At 35.1% G+C, this 23,207-nt stretch overlaps 1 protein-coding gene and 1 long non-coding RNA gene across 12 annotated transcripts in view; one reads left to right on the top strand and one right to left on the bottom strand.

Moving 5' to 3' along the window:
- Positions 1-23,207, bottom strand: part of ARID4A (AT-rich interaction domain 4A) — a 52,643-nt gene that overhangs the window by 6,215 nt on the left and 23,221 nt on the right. For 3 of the 5 annotated variants that reach the window (XM_031679083.2, XM_031679084.2, XM_072963128.1), the window contains 11 exons: positions 18,365-18,437; positions 17,369-17,463; positions 17,118-17,215; positions 16,349-16,580; positions 13,424-13,674; positions 10,774-10,971; positions 8,028-8,112; positions 7,174-7,375; positions 4,520-5,653; positions 4,192-4,299; positions 5-211 (listed from right to left, as the gene is read on the bottom strand). In XM_031679083.2, coding sequence (XP_031534943.1) covers positions 5-211; positions 4,192-4,299; positions 4,520-5,653; positions 7,174-7,375; positions 8,028-8,112; positions 10,774-10,971; positions 13,424-13,674; positions 16,349-16,580; positions 17,118-17,215; positions 17,369-17,463; positions 18,365-18,437 — 2,683 coding nt within the window. Of the gene's footprint in view, positions 1-4; positions 212-4,191; positions 4,300-4,493; positions 5,654-7,173; positions 7,376-8,027; positions 8,113-10,773; positions 10,972-13,423; positions 13,675-16,348; positions 16,581-17,117; positions 17,216-17,368; positions 17,464-18,364; positions 18,438-23,207 lie in introns of those variants that run through there. The other 2 variants (XM_015235534.3, XM_072963129.1) reach the window with 2 other exon arrangements.
- The window catches only part of LOC140696941 (uncharacterized), a 56,193-nt gene that overhangs the window by 14,428 nt on the left and 18,558 nt on the right, over positions 1-23,207 (top strand). For 6 of the 7 annotated variants that reach the window (XR_012073647.1, XR_012073650.1, XR_012073645.1 and 3 more), the window contains exons 2-3: positions 12,514-12,639; positions 18,613-18,738. This is a non-coding gene — a long non-coding RNA (uncharacterized lncRNA). Of the gene's footprint in view, positions 1-4,610; positions 4,702-12,513; positions 12,640-18,612; positions 18,739-23,207 lie in introns of those variants that run through there. The other variant, XR_012073646.1, reaches the window with a different exon arrangement.

The following is a 23,207-nucleotide window of genomic DNA, read 5'->3' as shown; positions in this document are numbered from 1 at the left end:
TTACTGAGTTGAAAGCTCCACTTATATGTCCGAGGGGATGAATTCGGATGTTTCTCTCTGTGTTTATCTTTTTCTCCATCTTTGATGTGAGGGGATATTCTTGCAGGAGATCGTGCAAGCTTCTGTGGCTTAGATACACTAAGATGCTTTACTGGGGTACATTTACTTGAATTGTCTAGGACGGGAAGATCTTCACTATCACTGCTTTGTCCTATAATAAAAAAAATGACTCAGATTATAAATGATAAAAGTCTCAAATGTTAAAATGTAACAGACCCAGCAATTATCCTTTTTTGGTATCCGAAAGAAATACATGCACAAATGTGCTAAGTTTATAACAATAAGAAAATGAGGGTGCAAGGTATTGCTCAGTGGTAGAGTGCATGCCTAATATGCACAAGCACAAGGTCCTGGGTTCAGTCCCCAGTACCTCCACTAAAATAAATAAATAAACCTAATTACCTCCCCTGCCAAAAAAGAATAAAAAAAAGAAAAAAGAAAAATAAATAGAAAAAAAAAGAAAATGGAAATAAACTAAATGCCTACCAAGAGAGAAGTGGCTAAAAATTATATGCTACTGAATACTGTGCTAAAGTTGTTAAAAAGAATGAGCCAGCATTCCTTAGGAAAAAAGGCAAAACATCCAAAATATATTGTGAAATGAAAAAGCAAAGTTAATAAAACAATAAGCATAGTATTGCCCCATCTATGATTAAAACAAAACATAAAAACAACCCAAAATGGGACCAGCCCAAATTATATGTATGAAAAACCACAAAAGATGCTGATAGGGGGCTGGGGGTAGAGCTCAGCGGAAGAGAGTATGCTTAGCATGCACAAGGTCCTTGATTCAAACCCCAGTACCTTTACTGAAAGAAAGAAAAAAAAAAACCCAAAATATCCAATTAAAAAAAACCTTGATATATACACATTCAACTTTTGTTAAACATATATATAATAAATTATATTATATAATATATAAAATATAACATATACATAAGATATACAATATACATTAAACATATGTATAAGAAAATAAGAGCAGATATTTGTTTGCAACTCTACATCCCTCCTCACCAAATCTGTATTTAGAAATGCTTTTGGTTTTTACTTAATAACAAATGAGTATTCTCTCTCAATTTAATTTCCTTTTTTCCAAGCTGAAAACCCTACTTCCACCTGATTCACTCTCACCAGCCAACTTTGCCTTCTCCTGAAGAGGCAAAGTTGAGGGTTATACAATTTCCCAGCCCCTCCCCTACTGTATCTGTCTCTATCACCCTTTTTTGGCCTCAAAAAGAAGAGACTATTCTGGATAAATTAATCTCTTCAACTATACTCTTGAAAGCATTTATTCCCAGCTCCTCTGGAAAATCCCAACATCACTTTATCTTCTCTTCCCAGCCTACTAACATGCTTAAAACTTTTCCACCCTTAGAGAGGGAAGGAAGGAAAGGAAAACTTCCCCTTTTAGCTGACAACTCTCTCCTTCTCTTTAGGGTCAAGTTTCCTGAAAGAGAAATTCTTTGTTCAATGAATATATTTTAATCCTACTTGAATATTCTGTGACATTTGAAACTTTTTTATTCAAACCAAATAATGTTTACTCATTTTCATTTATCTCTGATCAGTTTCTACTCTACTCTTTGTGGCCCACGTAAAGGGATCTGCCACCTAATTGTACTTCTGGTCCTTTGTCTTCTCATTTTATGACTCTCCAATAGCAGCTTTATCATCTATCTTAAAATCCTTCGACAACTATCTTCTAAAAAACAGACTTCCTTCTAATCTCCAGACCCTTATTTTCTAATACTGGGTGCCGCTAACTACACACTCCCTAAATTACTCTCTGAAAACCTACTGCTACTCCTGTATGCCATTTGTCAGTTAACCAGTTCCTCATATCTAACTAATAATAATTGAGTCCCAGTGATTTTTGTCCCAAATCTCTTTAATTCATTCCTTCTTTCACTGCCTTAATTAAACCAAAGATTCTCTCCAAAAAGTAAAACTGATCATCTTTTTTCCTTCTTAATCTTTTTAACTTTTTATTTAGACACAATCTTCAAACTTACAAAAAAGTTGTAAGAAAAGTTACCAAAGAATATTTTTCTAATATTTGAAGGTAAGTTCCCCTGCCATATTTGAGTACTTTATTTCTTATAAATAAGAACATTCTCCTTGTGTTAGTTACCTGCAAATTAGCCCAAAACTTAGCAGTTTAAACCTAATGTTTAATACCTCATACGGTTTCTGAGGGTCAGAAAGAATCAGGGAGCAGTTTGGCTGTGTGGTCTGGCTCAGGGAATCTTGTAAGGCTACAGTCAAGCTTTTAGCGAAGACTCTGGTCTCTGAAGACTTGGCTGGAGCTGGAGGATATGCTTCCAAGATGGCTCACTCACACGGCTGTTAGCAGGAGGCCTCAGTTCCTTGATGGCTCATTGCAAGATATACTCAGTTCCTTATCATGTGGGCCTCTCCTGAGACTGCTAGAGTGTCCTCACAACATGGCAGCTAATTTCTCCCAGAGCAAGTGATCCAAGGAAGAGCAGGGAGGATTCGCAGTGCCTTCTATGACCTATTCTCTGAAGTCATATTCCATCATGTCCACTTTATTTTATCAGTTAGAATTGAGTCACTAAATTCAACCCACACTCAAGAGGAAGAAACTAGGTTTTGTCTCTTGAAGGGAAGAGTTTCAACATATTTGTGGATATGTTTTTAAAACAACCACACTCCTAAAGAACCATAACACAACCATCAAAGTCAGGAGGTTAACACAGATTACTATCATCTAATCCTCAGATCCCATACAAACTTCTCTACCTGACCCAATAATGTCCTTTATAGCAAAAGGATCCAGTAGAGAATTACATACTGCATTTAGTTGTCATGCCTCGTAAGTCTCCTTCAATCTAGAATAGTTCTTTCCTTGACTTTCATCTTTGACAATTTTTTATTTTTATTTTATTTAATTAATTATTTATTTTCTACTTTTTTTATTGAGTGATAGTCATCTTACAATGTTGTGTCAAATTTCAGTGTAGAGCACAATTTTTCAGTTATACACCAACATACATATATTCATTGTCACATTTTTTTTCTGCTATGAGCTACCACAAGATCTTATATATTTCCCTGTGCTATACAGTATAATCTTGTTTATCTATTCTGCATCATCTTTGACAGTTTTTTAAATTACAGACTAGTTATTTTACAGAATGTCCTTTAGTTTGAATTTGTTGATGGTTCCTCATGATTACATTCAGGTTATGCATCTTTGACAGGAATATTACAGATGTGCAGCTGTGTTCTTGTATCCTGGCAGGTGGTGTCCCATTACTGATGGTGTTCACTTTGATCATCTGATTAAGGTGGTGTGCACTGGATTTATCCACTGTAAAGTTACCAATTTTCCCTTTGTAATTCCTGCTATCTTCCTAGTCTCATCTCCCATCACTCTTTCTCTGTACTCTAGACCTGTACTGTCCCTGTCACTAGCCATATCTGGCTACTCAGAACCTGAATTATGACTCAAAAGCTTCTTTGAAACGCCTTTTATCTTAAATAAATTACATACTCCTTCCTTGGAATATCTAGCTACTGTAATGTGGAATTTCCCTTTCACACTTGTACAAAGGCATGTTTTGGAGGTAACATTTTAATTCCTCAGAATCAGCCATGTTTATTTCTATTAAATTCTATAACTTAATTTTATTCTTGATTGTACAGAAGTCTGTTTTTCATGTAATCTATTCTATTATTATTGATTTATTAATTTTCTTGTTTATTTCAATAAGAATTTTATTTCCCCATGTTTTAAAGTTACCATGATGCTATTTAGAAATCAGTTTTTCTAGATTAAAGGAAAACATTCCATTCAGAAATGTAAACATAATCTGCTTTTACTACCACAGCAAATGTTGTTTTTCTTTTGTTCAAAATTCCCAGTTATGTTCCTCTAATATTAAATCACTTCACATAAGAAACACAAGTGAAATAAGCATAAAAAAATCACAGCTATCCCAGCTCTAAATAAAATTTACAAACACCTTCAGATTATAAATGGAAAAACTGCTATTTTTAGAACATGATAAACCAAACTTATTTTCACACTGACGCAAATAACTAAGCCAGCAAACTGCCAAAAATCCTAACACCATACCAAAGCCAGCATCGAAAAGCACCAACCTGCTGCTCCATTCTTTTCATTTTTGGCTACAGCACTTGTTCGCTTTGGGGTTCGCTTTTGCTTTTTTGCCAATAATCCGCTAGTTCCATCACTTGGCCTTTTCTGACCTGAAATAAAGGGAAAGAGAGAATTAGAAAAAAAACTGAGAGCAAGTATATCTATTCATCTGTCTACTCCACATGAATTTCTATCTCTATGTTTATAAAAAGGGAGGGGGTGGAGGGGAGGGAGGAAGAGTACTCAACAGATCAACAGTTCCTAAAACTCTCAGCTTACTAATTTTTTGTTTTAATATAAAGGCTCATTTTCTCTCTAGAAAGTCCTTACCCTTCTCTCTGTTCTCTCTTTCTTGAACAATTATACTACAGGGACCAGAGGCAACACTGGCTTCAAATCCATTTGCTGATTCCCTCTCACAGAGACCTTCCTGAGATTCTTCAGCAATACTGTCAACTTCAATGGTTATGTCACTCTCACTTTTTACACTTCGAGACTCATCTTGGCTGAGAGTAAGTGGTGAAGCTACTGAAAAGTTATGCTGTGCTACAGGAGGTAGGGCTGGTGGGACAGAAACGAGAGAGTTAGACTCAGAGCTTTCAGCAACTACATCCTCAATGCTGGTCTTATCCTTCTCATCCAGATCATCCAAATCTACTTCATGGCAAACCAGAGTTTCAGGTCCAATCAGAGGCATTGCATCCTCTTCATCTTTTAATGGAGTATTTACAGTGTCTTCAGCTGGACTATCAAATTTTTCATTAGTCAGTTCTTGAATGCACTGGTTTGGCTCTGCTATTAACGATGGCATTCCTTCATTTTCTATTTCAAAGTGATGTTCAAAATTTAAGTTTTTCATCCCCTCAGATGTAACACAATCACTGGTCCTTTCTTGAGATATGCTATTTGTCATTTCCATTCCATTTTCAATTCTTATTTTTTTTTCTGGTGATGATTGTCCCAGTATTTTCCGTTTCAACTTTTTTTCTTTTGCACATTGATCGGTTTCATCTTCAGTAGCCGAAAAAACGTTTTTACTATCTAACGAAGAAAATTCTAGACTCTGAGCATCTGTATGGGGTTCACTTCCTGCTTCATCCTGGCTAAATGATGAAACCTTCATAATTTCTAAAGAAAGATCTTTTGTCTTGCTTCGTCTTCCCTTTCCTTTGGGAGATTTTTCTGCCTCTTTCTTAACTTCTTCTATTTGTTCCACTTTATTTCCAAAAATCTGTACTATTTCATTCTCTCCAACTTCCAACTTCAAGGTTTCTAAAGGTTGCATTTGAGTCCTATCATTTTCTTTTAAGGTATGTGCAGCAATCTTTGGATTTTCTTCATCTAGTTTATCATCATTTAAATTTTCACTCTTTTCTAATTCTTCTTTAATATCAGGAGAAAGTTCTTCATTCATCAAATTCTTTTCTAAAAGGTCTTCTGCTTCACTATCAGATGAACAGGAGTCTGCAAGGGGAAATTACTGTGTTACAAAGGTTTCTATCTTAATTACTAATGTAATTTTGTAAAAAAAAATTCTACCAAAGACAGAATTCTTAATTGTGTACCTCTGAATACCTCCTTGTAGACATTTATGAAATACATTTGTGCCAAAAGTGGAGGGGGATGATCTCAAATTTCACGTGAAAATACATTACATAGAAACTATTATTATCTCAATTCTGTAAAAGAGCTATTTTGCAATTTTTACTAGCATCACATTTAGGCTATAACACTTAGAAAAATCAAAAGACTAGTACTGAAATATGACGTTAATATATTAAGAGGTTTGATCTGAAATCTAGTAGATACTGATTAATAAAAGTAATGCCCATTTTGTGTCCTTAGAAAAGAACATGACATTTACTTCTACTTAAAATAATTCTGAAAAGATATGTACAAAATAAGAAGTCTGAATTCTCAAAACTTTAAATATTCCTCTGATTAACAGACATAAAAGTATAGGCCAGTTACCTTCTTACAAAAGAAATCATTTTCTTTAAGTCAGAGAATTTTTAAAATAATAAAGTAGGGTTCTAATACTGTATAGAAGTTGCAAATATAAAAATTCTGCCCACATGGTGCTCATATTCTAAAGAGGTGCAAAAAGGAAAGCTTCAATGTACTTTTTAAATGAAGAGATATGCAGTTTTGTGGTTTTATTATATACAGAATTTACAATTAATTTTTTCTCATAATAAAAAAAGAACTGCTTTAATAAGGTAGTTTAGCAAGACTACGTATAGTTTTGTAAGATGTACACTGCACAAGGGCATGCATCTAAAAGAGCATCTTCCACTTGTGGACATGTCGCAATTATGTACTATGACAAGCTTCCAGTAGATGGCAGTAAAGAAGGGAAGTGCCCTTTTCTAATTTGCACAGAAGCTCCACATGGATTCAATGATAATCCTGTGGTTCAGAAAAGCATTTTTCTTGAAGGGAGGGAAATTCTTATATAAGATGACTATTTAACATTTCTTAAATCACAAAATTTCTATATACAAAGGTAGAAAAGTGGGGAAGTGGGGGAAAAGGTAAAAGCAGAATAAAATCTGTTCACCTATATTCATCACAAAACATGCCTTTACCACATTAGATTGTGCTTTCTTTGAACAATAGAGTTTCAGCTTTACTGAGCAATCCTAGGGGAACAGCACTGGGTTACAGGAGACACTGGTGCATGCTCTGCAGGGCACTGCAGCACACAGAGAATGCATGGCTTGTCAACCTACCCTCTATTAAAGTAGAATATTCCTATGGTATTGACAAAACAAGGTATTTCCTAATTAAAGTAAAACACCACTAAATTTTAAATAAACATGATATAGCAAAAAAAAAAACACTTTCTTCAAGTCAAATTCTGTAGTTTAAATCAAGAAAGATTAAAAACCTAGATGACTTTCTATGAATCTCTCACATAACTGAAGTTTTATTATTTATATTATTGATTTTTAAAAAAATCAATGATCCTCAAAATTGAGCACCTTCCATTCCATTTGACAGAGGTGAGCTGTCTGGCATATTGCTGCGAGCACTTCTGGTACCTGATTTTCCTTCACTGTTTGGAGTCTTAGACAAACCATACGGCATGTTCGATGAAAGAGTAGATTTTAAAGGAGGTCGTCCCCGTTTTGACTTCTGCCTCTCTTCATCCCTCTTTTCATCCTTTTCACTGTCTTCTTTATTCTGGGTAACAAGAACAAGATGTATGAGAAGGAACACCTTATGAAAAATCAGCATTCTACTTCTCCAACCAAGGATATATACTAGAGAGATACATAACTACTCAGCATGCCCCCATGTTTCTTATTATTCCCTGAGGAAAAGAAAGATACCTGCCTTCATCTCTAAAGCAAAGACTGAGAATTGAGGGTGTGGATGAGGGTACAGTCGGCCAGGCGATATGTTTTAAACTTTAGTATTAGCTTCCAGCATTTAAAGATCAGATTTCACATTTTAAAAAATATAGTTGTCTTAAAAAGTCCTAAAATCTGGCAACCCTGCACCTGCATCCCACAGCAGAGTGGTTAGTTCTACTCTCTCTAGATACGGAAGGTGACCTCTTTTGTGCTGCTCTCAGTCCTACTTTACCCCTTTTCTAGAGACTCTATAGGCCTTTGCGTTTAAAACCTATGCCCTGGGGGTCACTGGTTAACACCTTTCCTGCGTGAAACAGTGTGGTAATGTGTTTAAATTTTTCACTTTTTAAGCTTCTGGATTATAAGAGAGAAAATCACAATTACTTTGAAAGAATCAATGACAAAATAAGGTTTATTAAAAAACACAATATGGATAATTTCCTGTACCCATCATAAAGGATATCAATCTGTGTACATACTTTAGCTTTTTTCTTCTGTTTTTTCTTTGGTCCACCTTTGTCCAACGGCCAGATTATCCTGTCAGCCTTCACCCATTCATCATACCTTAAAATAAAGAATATATTACAAATTCACAAGAATACCTTATTTGAAATGTATTCACCAAAGAAAAACAACAGTGAGACAGACTAAAGAGTCTGGTTATAGTGTTGGCAGAAATGTGAAAGGCACAGGTGCTAGTTTGCTGGTAGCATGTACCAGGCAGGTGCCATACTAAGTGTTTTGTGTACCTGCCACCAAAGGGCAAGGCAGGAGAATTTCTCAGGGTAAACAGGCTTAGAGGGAGAGCAGGGTATGCAGACTCTAAATAGATTCAAGATTGTTTGAACCACCTTGTTTTCCACAACTCCCACACATCTGAACTTGATGAAATAAGCTGATTCTGCACTGGAATTAAATTCTATTGACCAAATAATACAAAAAAAAGTCAGGTAAATTCAAATCTGTAATATGATCAGTTCCAGATTGCTTTATGAAGTTCTCTTCAACTCTCTTCCTCCCAGAGCTATCTCTAGCCTCCAGTATTTCTAATAAAATCTTATTCTAAAGTATGTCACCTCTAAGACTGAAATTAAAAAAAAATTTCGTTTATCTAAGAGCTATTTCCTTTATCTAAGTTTATTCTGTTTAGTTCAACTTGAAAACTTCTCCTTTCCAAAACTACTGACATCACTCTGAATTTCAATACAGTCAAAGTTACTTATCTGGGGCAAATAAGAAATTAAACTTTCGAGAACTAAATAATAGTTCTTACCGTATGTAAATATATAGGTATTTACAGAGCTCAAAAAAATCTTAATCTGAACATGTAAACAAAAAAACTACAGGCAGGCCTTGCCTTGAACTGCACCACAATGATGGAAACCATACCCTTACTTTGTAACCCAATTACCATGAGGCCATACAAAAGAAGGGCACAGTTCCAATATGCACAAGTTCAGCTGACACAGTACCGAGAGCACCTATACTGAGGTTTAAAAACAATCTCCTCCTGGATTTACCCAATATCTAGAAGTACAGAAGGCCGATGAAAAACCATTAACCATGCGAATAACCAGTTAGGAAGAACATGAGCATATACTAAAATCACTGAAAGAAGAGTCATATGATGAAACATTAAAAAGATGAGAGACGGGTGACAGGAAGGGGAAATTCTGGAAAGTACAACAGGCACACTGACGGTAGGTGAGAGTTGACGGTTGTGAACTAAACAGAATCTAAGGAGAAAGAAGGCTACAACGGGCTGCAGCTGCGAAGTCAGGGACTCAAGGTTGGTAAGTGTAGTCCTTCCCCCTCAGGTCAATACATACATACATACAAAACAACTGTCAGATGGATGAAAAAGCTTGTTTTTAGTGTTGGCATAAATGTGAAGGGCACAGGGGCTGGTATGAAAAAAGAGAAAAAAAATTAAAGTTTTATATGCTATTCATTAAACCCACACTCTTTTAAAATGATGTGAGACAACAGAAACCAAACTCACTCTCACTAAAAAAAAAAAAAAAAAGTTAATGTTTATTGAGCACTTACTAAGTCCCAGGCACTATGTTAACTCTGCACGTTAAAATAGGCATTAGCACTACTTCTCACATCTCTGTAAAGTAGGTACTTTATCTTCCCCAATTTGGTGATGAGGGAATTGAGGTGTAACAAAGCACACATTGGGTATGTAGGGAAACTCTGAAGCGCTCTGGTGCCAGTCACCTATGGGGCAAGCAGCTACTGCACACACAAAACTTTCTAAAGGAGAAAGAAAAGTAGTCCCTGACATTCAGGAACTGGCCTGGTACTATCTGCTGGACCGTGCTGATGCTACAGAGCTGTCCTGCCCCTCACAGCTGAGGCATGTTGTTCTCCTGGTGAACATGAAAAATTTCACAGAACGTCAACACCAGATAGATCTGTCCAATGACCATGATGGATCAAGATAAAAACAAGATCACTTCCTAATCATGTCTCAACACGGAAAAAACAGGAACACTGCCCAAGCCACAAAAATGACCAAACATCCTCTTTCTCTGCTGATTTACCACTGACAGATTTAACCTTGGTCTAGTCTTCTCTCCTTATAGGTAAAATTAAGATAACCAATCACAGAATTACCCCCACCACATCTTGACAGGATCCAATGTAGAGCAAAGCCCCATTTCCTTAAGTGCTCCCCAAAATTGCCCAATAGAAGCTTAGATCTAAGTCCTACCTAACATTCTTTCTTTATTAATTAGCCAATTTAAAATTATTACAGTGTTTGATATACGCCTGATTTCTGATAAATGTGATAAAGAAACAAACAAAAAACAAACCTGACTTGTACTGTTGGGAGCTACAGGCCTGGCTCCCTGAAGGATGTTTCCATGGAATCCTGGACTACTGCTGTTCCCAAAGGCGGTACCCTAAGCTTTCACTTATTCACCCTCTTACTGAGGTGCCATGTGGTTCCCCAAGCCGTGCATTCTTCCTCACTGCAAATGAGTACTAAACCCAACTTGTTCAACTATAGGTACGTATGATTCTGGTGACCTTTCACTGGAAGTGTTGACGTAGCTAATAGAACAGTGGGAATGTTAGAAATCTTGGAAAATTCAGATACAAATAGTAAACACATATACACATATATACTATTTGCTTTAGTTCTTCAAAACATTAAATTGATCTTTTTGAACCAATGAAAGAAATCTCAAAAGACAACATACATTTCTTGCTTACCTGACATTCCATCCATAGTAATGTACCAAGTATAAAACTTCGCCATCATCGATTTCAGTGCTTTTAATACTGGCTTCATAGATTTTCTGCGTTTTCCCTCGTCCATATTTTACTTTCACTTTGGTTCCTGTTAGGCAGGGTTCTGCGTCTTCCTCATCTTCCTCCCCTTCAGAGTCACATTTGCTTTCAGTTTCTTCCCTGTGGTAAGTTATAACATTGATAATGCTACTTATAACTTAATGGAAAATAACATATGCTAAAAGAGTCCAACATGTAGACGAGTATTACCTTAATAACATGTCAGTGGAGGAGGAGAAGAAGGAGGAGAAGGAGAAGATATTTATAGACTACTTACTAGGGAACTTATTTATTATGTAAAGGTGCACTGTACCAAAAGTAAATCCGTACTTCTTAAAGGTCAATAATCAGTTAATCAGGATGTGGAGTCACTTTTGATAAAACAAAGTAAGAACAACATGCTTTGAAAAAGTGTTTAGGATTCATACTCAAGTGCCACCTTATACATGAAAATGATCTAAAGATAGTTTGTAACTTCCCGCGGCTGTCTTAAATCTTCTTGACTACTGCTTTCTGCTCAGTTCAGAATGGTTCTTAACCAAGACTAGTTTTTTGGTGGGCAAATTGATGGGCAAGGGCTAAATACCTGAGTAACTATATCTTTTAAACTAGTTTATACTTCAAAGGTTTCCCCACCCTAAAAAGAAACAATAGATATTTGAGAACTACATCTCTTGTTCTAACTGTGGGATAACATCAGGAGAACAAAGCTTTGCATATCTTGTGTTGATTTCTACTGGGTTTTACACATCTACCATCAGTTTTTCTTTGTTTTGATTATCAAGTATGAGGGAGATTCACATAGGGATGTCCAACAATATTTTTTAATATTTTTACAAATAAAACATTCTTTATTAGCCCTATAAGGATTCAGAGGAGATTTTCATCAAAGATCATTCTTGTGTCACAAGAGTTTCAAAAGATTAAGAAGAGGTACTGTGCTCTATTATTATTTTAGGGACCAACTGGGGACCCGACATGAAGAAGCTCTGACAACCCTCTTAGCAGTGGGAATGTTTTCTTTCCAAGGGAACTTCCAATTATATCCTGATAAAGTAATTTCAAAACACTGTAAGAAACTACTTAAAATAGACATCTCTACAGATAAAAGTTTCCCATTTCCATGATTCGTGCAACTGAATGAGAATACAGACTACGTTTGTATATTCAATTTTTATTTAACAAAAGGAAATTTTGTTCTTCATAATCAAGTCTGTGAAATTTTATATCTCTAAAATAAACATTTGTTCTATTTACATACCAATTATAAAGGCTTTTAAAACCACATAATGTATGTATATATATATGTATTACATGTTTTATGTATTATAGGTATTATAAAATATACATATTTTGATGCTTATTTTTAACGATTCTTCTAACTATAATTAGGTTGTACTTTTTAAGTGGTTTACATTTGCCTAAATTCATTCTCCAAATATTTGAAATACTGCACTCATATCATTATACTCAACTCCAATTATTTCCACCCACTTTCCCTAATTTTAATCATATTTCACTAGAGAACTTTATTCACTAATCTAATTCGCATGTAATTGTGACAGCTCCTATACCTATTTGTATTAAATCATAAAGTTACCTCTCTCCTACTCACTAATCATTCCTATTTTTTCAAATATTTTCTCAATGGTTAATTTTCAGATGGGTGTCAGCCACTAGTTGGATGCAGCAGGTCACTTCTGCTCATTTTGCTTAACTCACATTTGTAGAAAATGTAGCACCAGATAATAATTGAAAACTAACTGTGGAGGAGAGCCCGTATTACAAGTAAGTGTGTTACGCTGTTGTTGCTGAATTAAAATTCATATTTTTAGTAATGTCTAAAAATTAGTAAATCCATTTGACAACACAGAAATGGCCAACTGAACACAGCTGGATATTACCTTGATCTAGCTGGACTGCCTAATCTTTGGTTATTTTTAAGTCAATTCAGCCCATACATGTATAATACATTAAAAAAAAAACCCCAAAACAGAAACAGTTTTCACTCAACAGCAAACAGGATGAACATTAAAAAGCTGAAATTTAATTGTTGTGATGTGGGGCAAGAATGTATTTTCCCGGCTAGAATCAGGGGTGCATGCCACTTATTCTAATACAGTAACTTGAAAATGAAAAATGTCTTAGATAAAGCTAACACACAGAAACGTCTGCTAGTACTGTGCACCCATGTGTTTGTTAGCTTTCCCACATTGTACCTTTTTTAAAATGGAATTTTTGCTGTCGCTGTTTCCTCTTGTCCACTTCCTCCATTTTTCTCCAGCTCCCTTCCCTGCTGTCAAGTGCAGGACCTTTCTTTTGACTGGGTGGCGCAGCCTTCTTTGAGGCCACTGTTTAGGGCACAAGTGCTATTAAAATGGTGCGACCAGTATATTCTCCAATTCCGAAAGGCGATACACATCATCTTCACAATGTGTCTCACCTTCATTAGACAAGAGGAACGGAAGTCCCAATAAGAAAACATTCCCTCAGACCTGAATCTCTAAGCAGGAACAGAGCGCTGCTGTACCCCAGACAGGTACTTCTGGAGAGCAAATATAAGATAATGTACCTCTCTTGGCTTTTCTCTTCCTCTTCCTCTGAGTCTTTGTCAGAATCCTCCTGCTTTTTAATTTTCTTCTCTTTTTGCTTTGGTGTACTTTTTCTCCCCAGTAGTAGCTCATTTTCTTTTTTCTCTGCAGTTTCATAGTCATCATCTACATCCTTATTTTCTGTATCATTATCTTTTAATTTGTCTTCTGTTTTCTCCTCTTCAATTTCCTTTTTAATTGAATTTGCATCTCGAGCAATTCTCCGTCGTCCCTAGTAGAGGGGATAGGAGCTTTAAAATAACTATCACCACAAAGGAGAAAAATGTTATCTTTTCCTTAAACCTTTACAGCAATGACTAGTCTTCTCTCTGGCTTGAGACGCTGACAACCATTTAACTCTTGTGTAATTTTCTCTTCCTCTCGAAAGTAAAACGTAAACTACTTAATTATGTCTCTTCCTCTCGAAAGAAAATGTAAATTACTTAATTATATCCAGGTCTACTATGATCCTGGACTACATCCTACATAACACAAAAATTTTCCCCTTTGTCCACTGTATTATTTTATCTCATTTTTACTATTTCTCGAAAACAATACAGGTTTTAAAAGAATTATCTAAGTGTCCATGGTATAAATTAATAATAATAATAAATCAATCCCTCAAGTTATGGACTCTTTGAAAGCTCTGTCATCTCTAATTCCACTGTTGAAGATAAAATTTACATATCACTGTAATTCTGTGTGATTACATTTTAAAAGGACTGAATTGTCTCAGTGGCTAAAAAGTGAGTTGATTTCTTTGAATGAGTATCTGAAGAGCTCACCAGGCCAGCAGTAACTTGTTATATCCCCAGCAGCTTTTAAAATCCAGCCTCTTGTTGCATGCTCAACTGACCATGAAACTGGTGAGCCATTTCACTACCTGCTAAATTCTCCTCCCAGTCAGCCTCTACACACTGGCAGAATTCCTCTCTGCTTGGGATAAAGTTAGGATAAAAAGGAGCCAACAACTCTGGGAGCACTAGAATGCTTTACAGTTAGTATCTCAGTATAACAAGACGTTTTCCCTAGTTCATGACTGTGCTATTTAAACAGCGGAAGTAGAAAAAAAAAACTTAAATGTAAGTTCCACAAGGCCAGGAGCTGTGTATTATTCACTCCTGTATCCTCAAATCTAGACAGTGCCCAGCATGTAGTAGGTGCTCTTTAAGTATCTGTACATAAATGGATGAAAGCATCTGTTATCCACCAAATTTAGGTCTGTATAACTTATACCTTTGTCCCAGAAATCCCATTTTTAGAAGTCTGGCCTCTGTATTCAGAAAAATGGGGAGGACATTTTTACAAGCCTCTGTATTTAGATAAATGGGGACGACATTTTTACAAGCATATTTATTGCAGCACTTTTTGTAATCATAAAAAATTGGAGAAAATCTTGAGGAAGTTAAATTTATGGTACATCAATACTATGCACTACTTTGCAGATGTTTTACATAAAGATGAGGAAGGTTTTTATGTAATGACAAGGAAGTATGTCCACAATACACATAATGGGGATATTTTTCATTCTTAAAAAGGACGGATATTCTGATGCATACGTGGATGAACCTTGAAGACCTTATATGCTAAGTGAAATAAACCAGTCACAAAAGGGCAAATACTGTATAATTCCACTTATATGAAGTACCTAGAGTAGTCAAATTCTTAGTGACAGAAAGTAGAATGGTGGTTGCCAGAGGCTGGGGAAGAAAGGAATGAGGAGTTACTGTTAAACGGGTATAGTTTCAGCTTTGCAAGATGAAAAAGTTCTGGAGCAGGATGGTGCTGATGGTTGTACAACAATATGAATGTAGTTAATGTCACTGAACTGTACACGTAAAAATGGTTAAGATGATAAATTTTATGTGTATTTACCATAATTTTTAAAACTCAAAAAAGAAAAAAAACAAACCACTTTGGATGTTTCATGAAATTCACCAGAAGAGTCCATTTACTAGATGATAGAATGGACAGTTTTAAAAACTGTTTTCTGAGCAAATAAAAGAGACAGTAGTTTCATCTTCTCTTTCATTTGATTTCACTAAAAAATAAGATGCATTACAGTAACTGAACTTCTTTGATAGTGTGATAAAATTTCTTTCCACTTCCAAAATTTGATAAATCCTATCATGTAGACATGATCAGACAATGATCAAAATAGTGGCCGAGAACTCCTGATTTGAATTATATACAAATAGGGAGAAGAGTAGAGTTAGAAGCTAAAACCAGTCACTGTACACATGACTAGGAAAAAAGGCAGACATGAAAAGCTGCCACAGAGCTGTTCAGTGTGCTGTGGAGTAAAGAGAAAGAAAACATCCCACCTGGTTGAGGTCAGAAGTATTATGAAGAGCAGATTCATTCACTCAACAACTATTTAATAATATCCTTACTATGTGCCAGGCACTATCTATCCTAGATGCCTGGGATCTGTCAACAAATGGAATCATCACTAATCCCTGCCCTGTGGAGTGAGATTGTAGTGCAGAATGGGTAAAAGAAACAATAAATAATAAAGAGAATAAGGAAGTAAACTACAGATAGAAAGGACCACATTAGAGGGATGGCAAGTGCCAAAGAGAGGAGGTAGGTCACAATTTTAGATAAGGTGACCAGGATACGCTTCAGTGAGGTAACATTTTAGCAGAAGACTTGAAGGTGGTGAATATTTGAGATGGACCCCAGATGAAAATGACTGGGACAGACATATATAGAGAAGAAGAGGAGGAATGGCTTTTCAGGGAGAAGAAAGGCAGCTAGGTTAGTTAGCCTGGCTGAAAAGTCTAAATACTGCAAAATAAACTAGGTTCATGGGGTATTTTTGGGTATGTCTGAAAATGTCCATACTAAAAAAATTTAAAATAATGCTTAAAACAAATCAAATAAAACTAGTATTAACTACTTACTCTTGGAGATTTTAATTCTATCTCTTCTCTTTCACTTTCACTGTTTGAATCAATGTTTTCCTCAGGTTCACTCTTCACTTCGACTAAAGGCATTTCTTGATCTACTTTGAGAGCCTCTTCCATGGATTCTTCTAAGTCTTTTTCTTCTTCTTTTACTTTTGGTTCATGGTGGTGAATAGTTCTGAACTGAATATTTGCAGAACGGCAGTATTCCTCAAAACCATAGAGATACCTAAACAAACAATATGTCATTTTAAGAAATCTTAGTCTTTACATTTAACCTAAATACTACATTATTAAACACACATATATATGTTTGAAAAGTGAAAGTCAAGCCTTTTTTTAAAAAAAGTACTTTTTCTGTTACTAATTTCTTGGTGTTTTATATAGGATTATAGGCAGAAATATTGATCATAAAAAAATTTCTTTCCTGAAAAATCTGGGCTTGTCATAACTAACCATAGATATTACAGTTTTGATATGAAGGCTGTTTACCACAGATAAAACATGTATTATAATTTCATACTGTAAATACTGCCTGCATCTTTGATTTTGAAAAGAAAATCGTAACAACATGAAAAATGAAGTAAAGCAGACTTAGTGCACTGAAATGACTTTTACTCACAAGTAACTATTAACCTAAACCTTTTTATACTTTCTCTAACTTTAATGTTCTTTGATTGGTATGTTCTTGTTTAACTGTTAACAAATTAAATGGAAAATATTCCTTTAAATATATATTCTTTGATGAATAAACTATACTACTTACTTTCTATAAGCAGTTTTTACATTGTAGGAAGCAGCTGAATTCAAAATAGGAATGCCAAGGTCCATATAAATTTGCTTCCATACAGCACCACTATCAATCTGGAAAATTAAGTTTTTATTTGTTAACATTTGCAAAGGGAAATAATCTTTACACTAATATTCTATGTTCATTAAGAAAATGTGTTTATTACCTGAAGTGCATTTAACAGTGCAACATTAGACAATTTAACTTTTCATTACAGTCTTACTTACATTGTCACATCCACCTTGATGATAAACCAGTCTAAACAGTTTGAAGAGATTGAGATCTTTATAGCCCAAAACAGGTGGTTTGTTGATTGGAGTACCTTTTTAGTATCAGAGAGCAGAAATACAATGTTAATTCAAATGGAAAATATTAAGTTGAAAACAAAGCTTATCAATTTCTAATTTCCCAAATTTTGTTAATCAGAGGCGTATATTTAAACAACCTCAAATTATATAAGACAACACAAAATATTCTCTATATTCTTTATGCAGCATTATGGTCTTTAGATTTATTTCCACAATCAACAAAATCACCTCTATAACTGCCACTGAACTAGGTAAAACTAAATCAAACCTTGGGCCTGCAAAGTGTAGCCAACAATATTTCTGGTTCAAGGAGCCTGAGCAAGAACACATTTAACGAAAAGGGCACATTTTAAGCCACAGTTCCGTTTTCACTGCTTTAACACAAATGTTAAGACTGTTGACAGTAATCTGAAGGATCATTTCTGAAGGCCACAGAATGCCTAAACCAATTCATCTGAGGATTTCTAGGACTAATATAATGTCAAGAAGTATGATGACTTATAAAGGTTCTATTTCTTCTAACTCTGTTAGAGATCCTACTCTGTTTACATAGGGGCTGATTATGTTTAATTTGTTAAGACCAAGAATCAGACTAGTTTACTTGCCATAAAAAGAGCATTAGGGGTATGCAGATTAACACCATGATTGTTCACTTCTTATTAGTGGAATATTATTAAAATATTTTCCCAAGGAGATAAAATTTAATTATACCAGAACTACTTTCCTCTATATTTCTACTCAAAATAAATATTAGTAGTTGTTTTTAGTCCAAATAGTTATTATTATCAGCTGTAACTGATTCTTAGGCTTGAACTCCAAATCCATATACCCATAATTCTAACAAAAATAATGCATAAACCTAGAATATAAAACTCTAAAAGGAATGACTACTTTTAATAATGAGCATGAAAATACCTCTGTCTTCCATAAACTTATAAAGCTGTTGGAGGAAGTTGTCCCTCTCTTCAGGATCAAGTTCTTCCTCAGGCTGTAAAGGTAAGATATACAAACATATAGAACAATGAACAGGAGATACACTGTCTTTTTTGTTTTGTTTTTTTTGTTTTGTGAACACAAGGTAAGGGATAAAATTTTAATGAAGCCAGAAAATATGAATTTTCTCAAAATCCTCTAATGTCAGGTTTTAATTCATATTTTCATAGAGCTGATTTGAAACAACTGTCAAGATATATAATCTCTACTCTTCACCCCACTTATCTGTTGAAACTTCCCCTTGAGTAACACCACTGGGACTAAGATTAGCCATGAGGAAAACATTCAGGAATGGGGTGAGTGTTTTCACCTCATCTGGTATTTTTGTTTGTTTTTCTAATTTTTGTTTGTTTGTTTTGGGGGAGTGGGTAATTTGATTGATTGATTGATTGATTGATTGAGGTACTAAGGATTGAACCCAGGATCTCATGCATGCTAAGCATACACTCTACCACTGAGCTATATCCTCCCCCGACCTCATTTGGTATTTTTTTAAAAAAAACCCTCAAAATATTATGTGGCCCCATAAAAATATATTTATAGGTAAGTATAATAATTACAAATGTACTTATTATTTTAAAATACTCCACTTAAAATTTTGTTACTATTGAATGACTGTAAACCAGAGGTTGCAAAGTCATGTGGCAAAGGGTTTTTGTTTGTTTAGCACAATGTTTTAAAGAAATTTAAATGCATTTAAATGAGTCAATAAATTTTATTTTGTCCAGACTCCACTAGCCCCTCTTGTATCACACTAGCCTACTTTTCTCATTTGCCTTTCTTGCATGGCCTCTGCAGTTGACTTTGCAACCCCTAAAAAGAAGACAATGAAAATTATTTCTTAGGGAAGTAAACTAGATACATAACTACTAAGTTAGTTCTATGGGGGGAAAAAAAAACTAATAGAAATATGCATGTAGAAAAACTATCCCCATGAACACCTATTTATGTGTTACATTTTACTAATTATATAAACCTAATGATTTCTTCTTATTCTGCCAAGGTCTTGGCTCTAGTCAAACCAATGGATTATGGGTTTTAATAAAATATTTCCTTTTCTGATAAGACTACTTATAAACTAATATTTGGGAAAATCCTTTAACAATACTATGGAGAAACAAAGAAAACACTGATATATTTCTTCCATATAAAGTATCATAATTTAATTTCAGAGTACTACTATTTTTCTATATTCTAAAAGAAGAATTCAGACTTTTGTCTTTCTAAACCATATTCAAAGCAAAGGTAACTGTCAAGCAAAATATACTGAGTGTTCACAGTCCAGAGGGTAGTAGTCCCATTAAAATTATGTATTTTTAAAGAATTTTAATAGGTAATACTATAGCCATGATCAATAAACATGTAGTTGATTAAAATATATAATAAAAAATGAGGCAATCAAGATCGATTAAAATATATAATAAAAGCATGAGGCAATCAAGGGAAAGTGAGTAAGATCTTTAAGTAACAGTCTTTTTTTTTCCTTTTAGTACATTCATTAAGAATGATTTATAACATTGCAGTTTAACCAAATACAAAGAAACTTGTTTCAGTTCTAGTAAGCTTCAAAACTTAGCAATATACAGACTTAATAACCACTGCAGAGTTAACAGAGGTTTTTACCAAATGCTTAAATCAGGAGATGGCAGTCTTTTCCTCAAGTGAATTTAAAAAATCTTGCTTTTGTAAGACTATTAAAACAACTGCCAATGAGTAAATGCAAGAAAAAAGGAATCTGGTAGCCTAAGAATCATTTCAGATATTAATTTTAAGGACTTCTGGAATAAGGAAAGAACAAAAATAGTTTATGCCAGACTGACTCTATGCTGTGCCTGACCCTCTTAATCGTAGTCTCTCCTCACACTAACCCCTCATTTCTAGTATTTATCATCTTACCAAGCTCAAAGAAGACTGTTGTATCCAGTGTATGTAAAAACAATTTCTTTTAAAAAAGAGTTGAAATCAGTTTCTCCCAAAAACAAGTCAACAAAATGAATCCATCAACTGCAAATTAGGTAGTTATAAAGATGTACCAAACATCTGATAAATTCTTAATGATTAAGAATATAGTTTTATACATAAAAATTGGCAGTTTAAATTCATTGGAATTAAAAGTTAGAGGATCCAAGATTGTTTTGAGTGTCATGAGAAACCATAGCCATAAAACTTTAAGTTCAGATGCAGTTAGCAGGTGAAAAACAAGAATCAAATGGGTAAAGAATTCTACATAAAAACAACTGCCTGCTTGAGAGGAAGTTTATTTTTGACAAAAAAGGAAGAAATGAGGCTATAAACAAAGCTTTAAATTTAGCTGATAGTCTTTGCAAAAATCAAAACTGCTTAATCTCTTACAATAAGTAATTCTTTACCATCATCTTTTAAAAAAAAATAGCTGTGTTATTACTCACCTTAGAGTAAAATTGCATATGGTAGAAAATGCCAACAAAAAGACTCTACCTTTATGACTTGTACGGGGGCTTGTATTGGCTATCACAGTGTGCTTTCTCTATTCATGGTATTTTCCTACCTATAGCATTTCCTGTTGGGAGCCAGAGGGTGTTGCATCCCTCAAGGATTTTAGAGTGGGAGAGGGTTTTAATAATGGGAGGTAGAGTCCACTAGACTGCTGATGAGCCTTCTTCCCTTCATTTAGTCAAGCATGTGATGAGTAAACTATGCACCCAGTAAAATGCCAGTGCAGGGAAGTGGGTTAATGATATAGAAGAGACATGAATATGATCATAGTTTCAAGAAATTTATCATTTTAGTTAGCAGGACTAAATACACTAACACACTACCCAGTTTTATAGGTAGCTGTATATCTGTTTACACTACTGGATCGAATTTTCTGACTATGCACACTATGTCTTCAAATTCTGTTCAAACAGTTTTTGTAGTAACCACAAATCACGGATTTTTGCTTAAGTACTGCAGTTAAAATGAGAAGACATGGTACCTTCTACTTTTGGCCCTCAAGTCTGGCAGGAGGTGCAGAAATGTAAAACAAGCCAATTTGACACAATGTAATAATAAGTGTTGTAAAATATATGAAAGAATATAGGAGCAAGGAGAGGGGATGAATGGTTCTGCTGGGGATGGGGTAATGGTGGTAACATTGGGGAAAGCCTCAGAATGTAAAGAACAGACTGCCGGGGACCTAGAGCAAAGAGCATAAACATGAGGCTGGCAAAGGCAGGCTGTGATTGGCCAAGGATTTTGTAATGATATGTTAGAGAATCAGAATGAGATACTGTGGGTAGATGTGAGGCTTGAGAGAGCTAGAGAGGAATTAGATCAGATTTGTGTTTTTAAAAGTTCTCTGCCAAGAATGAGTCTGATGGATTGGAAGTGAAAGGGAAATTACTGTCACAGTTCACAACAAGGAGGGTCAGTGCCTGAATTAGCCTTGCCACCTGGTGAGGAAAAGATGACCCCTCCCCCAGAGAGAGAGAGCGAGAGCGAGAGAGCATGCAAGAGTGAGAGAGAGGCGTCAATGCTGAGATTTTTATTTTTTAGTGTAAGTTTAAGTTAAGTCATTCATGTTTGTAGTCTTCAAAGTTCCAACATGTTACAATATAAGTGCTCAATAAGTTCCATGAGGTTAGAGATGTGCCTATTTTGGTCATAATTTTATCATCAGTGATTGGCATTTAGTTTTACTTTCATTTTGTGCTCTAAAATTAATTTATTCCAAGAGGAATCACATTTTTATATTTCTAGTGTTAAAAATCCTACTTAGCTGCAGAATGGAGAATAGATCGGAGGAGGATAAGCAGTTACGTGGGAAGAGCAGGCTGCTACTGTGCTAGGCTGGCCAGGGAGAGAATAATGGCTTGGTAACCAAGGTGACAGAGAGAGTAGAAACTGAGGAACTGGGCAAATTTGAGAGCCATAAAGTAGGTAGAAGAGACAGGATCTGGTATCTCATTAGACAGCGGGGCAAGAGTGGGAGAATTAAGGCGACTTCCATTTATCTGGCTTGAGTAATTAGGAGGATGGGGCATCTATTCAAATGAATTAGGAACAAACAAGGAAAGGACAGGTTTTGGGGGAAGGATGAGTGCAATCTTGCGCATATTAAGTTTGAGGACTTACAAAATAAGAAAAAATCATTATTGGAAGTTTAATATAAATGTCTGGAGTTAAGAAGAGACTTAAGAGACATCTTTGATGCACATATAGATGTGGAGTCATTACATCATTTAGTTAGGAAGTAAACCAGAAAAAAAAGAGTAATGTCACAGATGTCAGGTGATTTAAGAAGGTAAGCATGTCAAAGATGCTGAGTACTACTAAGGAGTCAAATGAGATCATAACAAAAATTTGTTGGATTTACCACAAAAATTTGTTGGAGTTAGCACAAAAATTTGTTGGAGGTCACTAGTGATCTTAGTAAAGTTGCTTGCACTGTAGTGGGAGTACAGGACACACGACAGTGAATTAGGGGTGAATGGGAGGTCAGGAAATAGAACAGTGTATATAACTCTGAGCAATCTGGCTATAAGGGGAGGAGTTGGTGGAAGGAATCTGGACAGACTGCTGGAAGGCTGGAGAGAGACAAGTATTTTTTTAAAAGCTGATAAGAAGGATACAACAGAAAAGAATAGGTTAAAGATGCTGGAAAGAAAAGAGACAGTTCAGAGTCTAAAACATGAAATAAGGGAATGAAGTCCAGAGCATAAAAGGAGGGACTCATCTTATAGAAGACAGCATATCATCAATTGTACATTAAGGGAAGGAGAACCGGCAGGTGGGGTTTAGAGCA

Source organism: Vicugna pacos, chromosome 6 (assembly GCF_048564905.1).
Source record: "Vicugna pacos chromosome 6, VicPac4, whole genome shotgun sequence".
Classification (NCBI taxonomy): domain Eukaryota; kingdom Metazoa; phylum Chordata; class Mammalia; order Artiodactyla; family Camelidae; genus Vicugna; species Vicugna pacos.
This window is presented reverse-complemented; position numbering and strand designations above follow the sequence as displayed.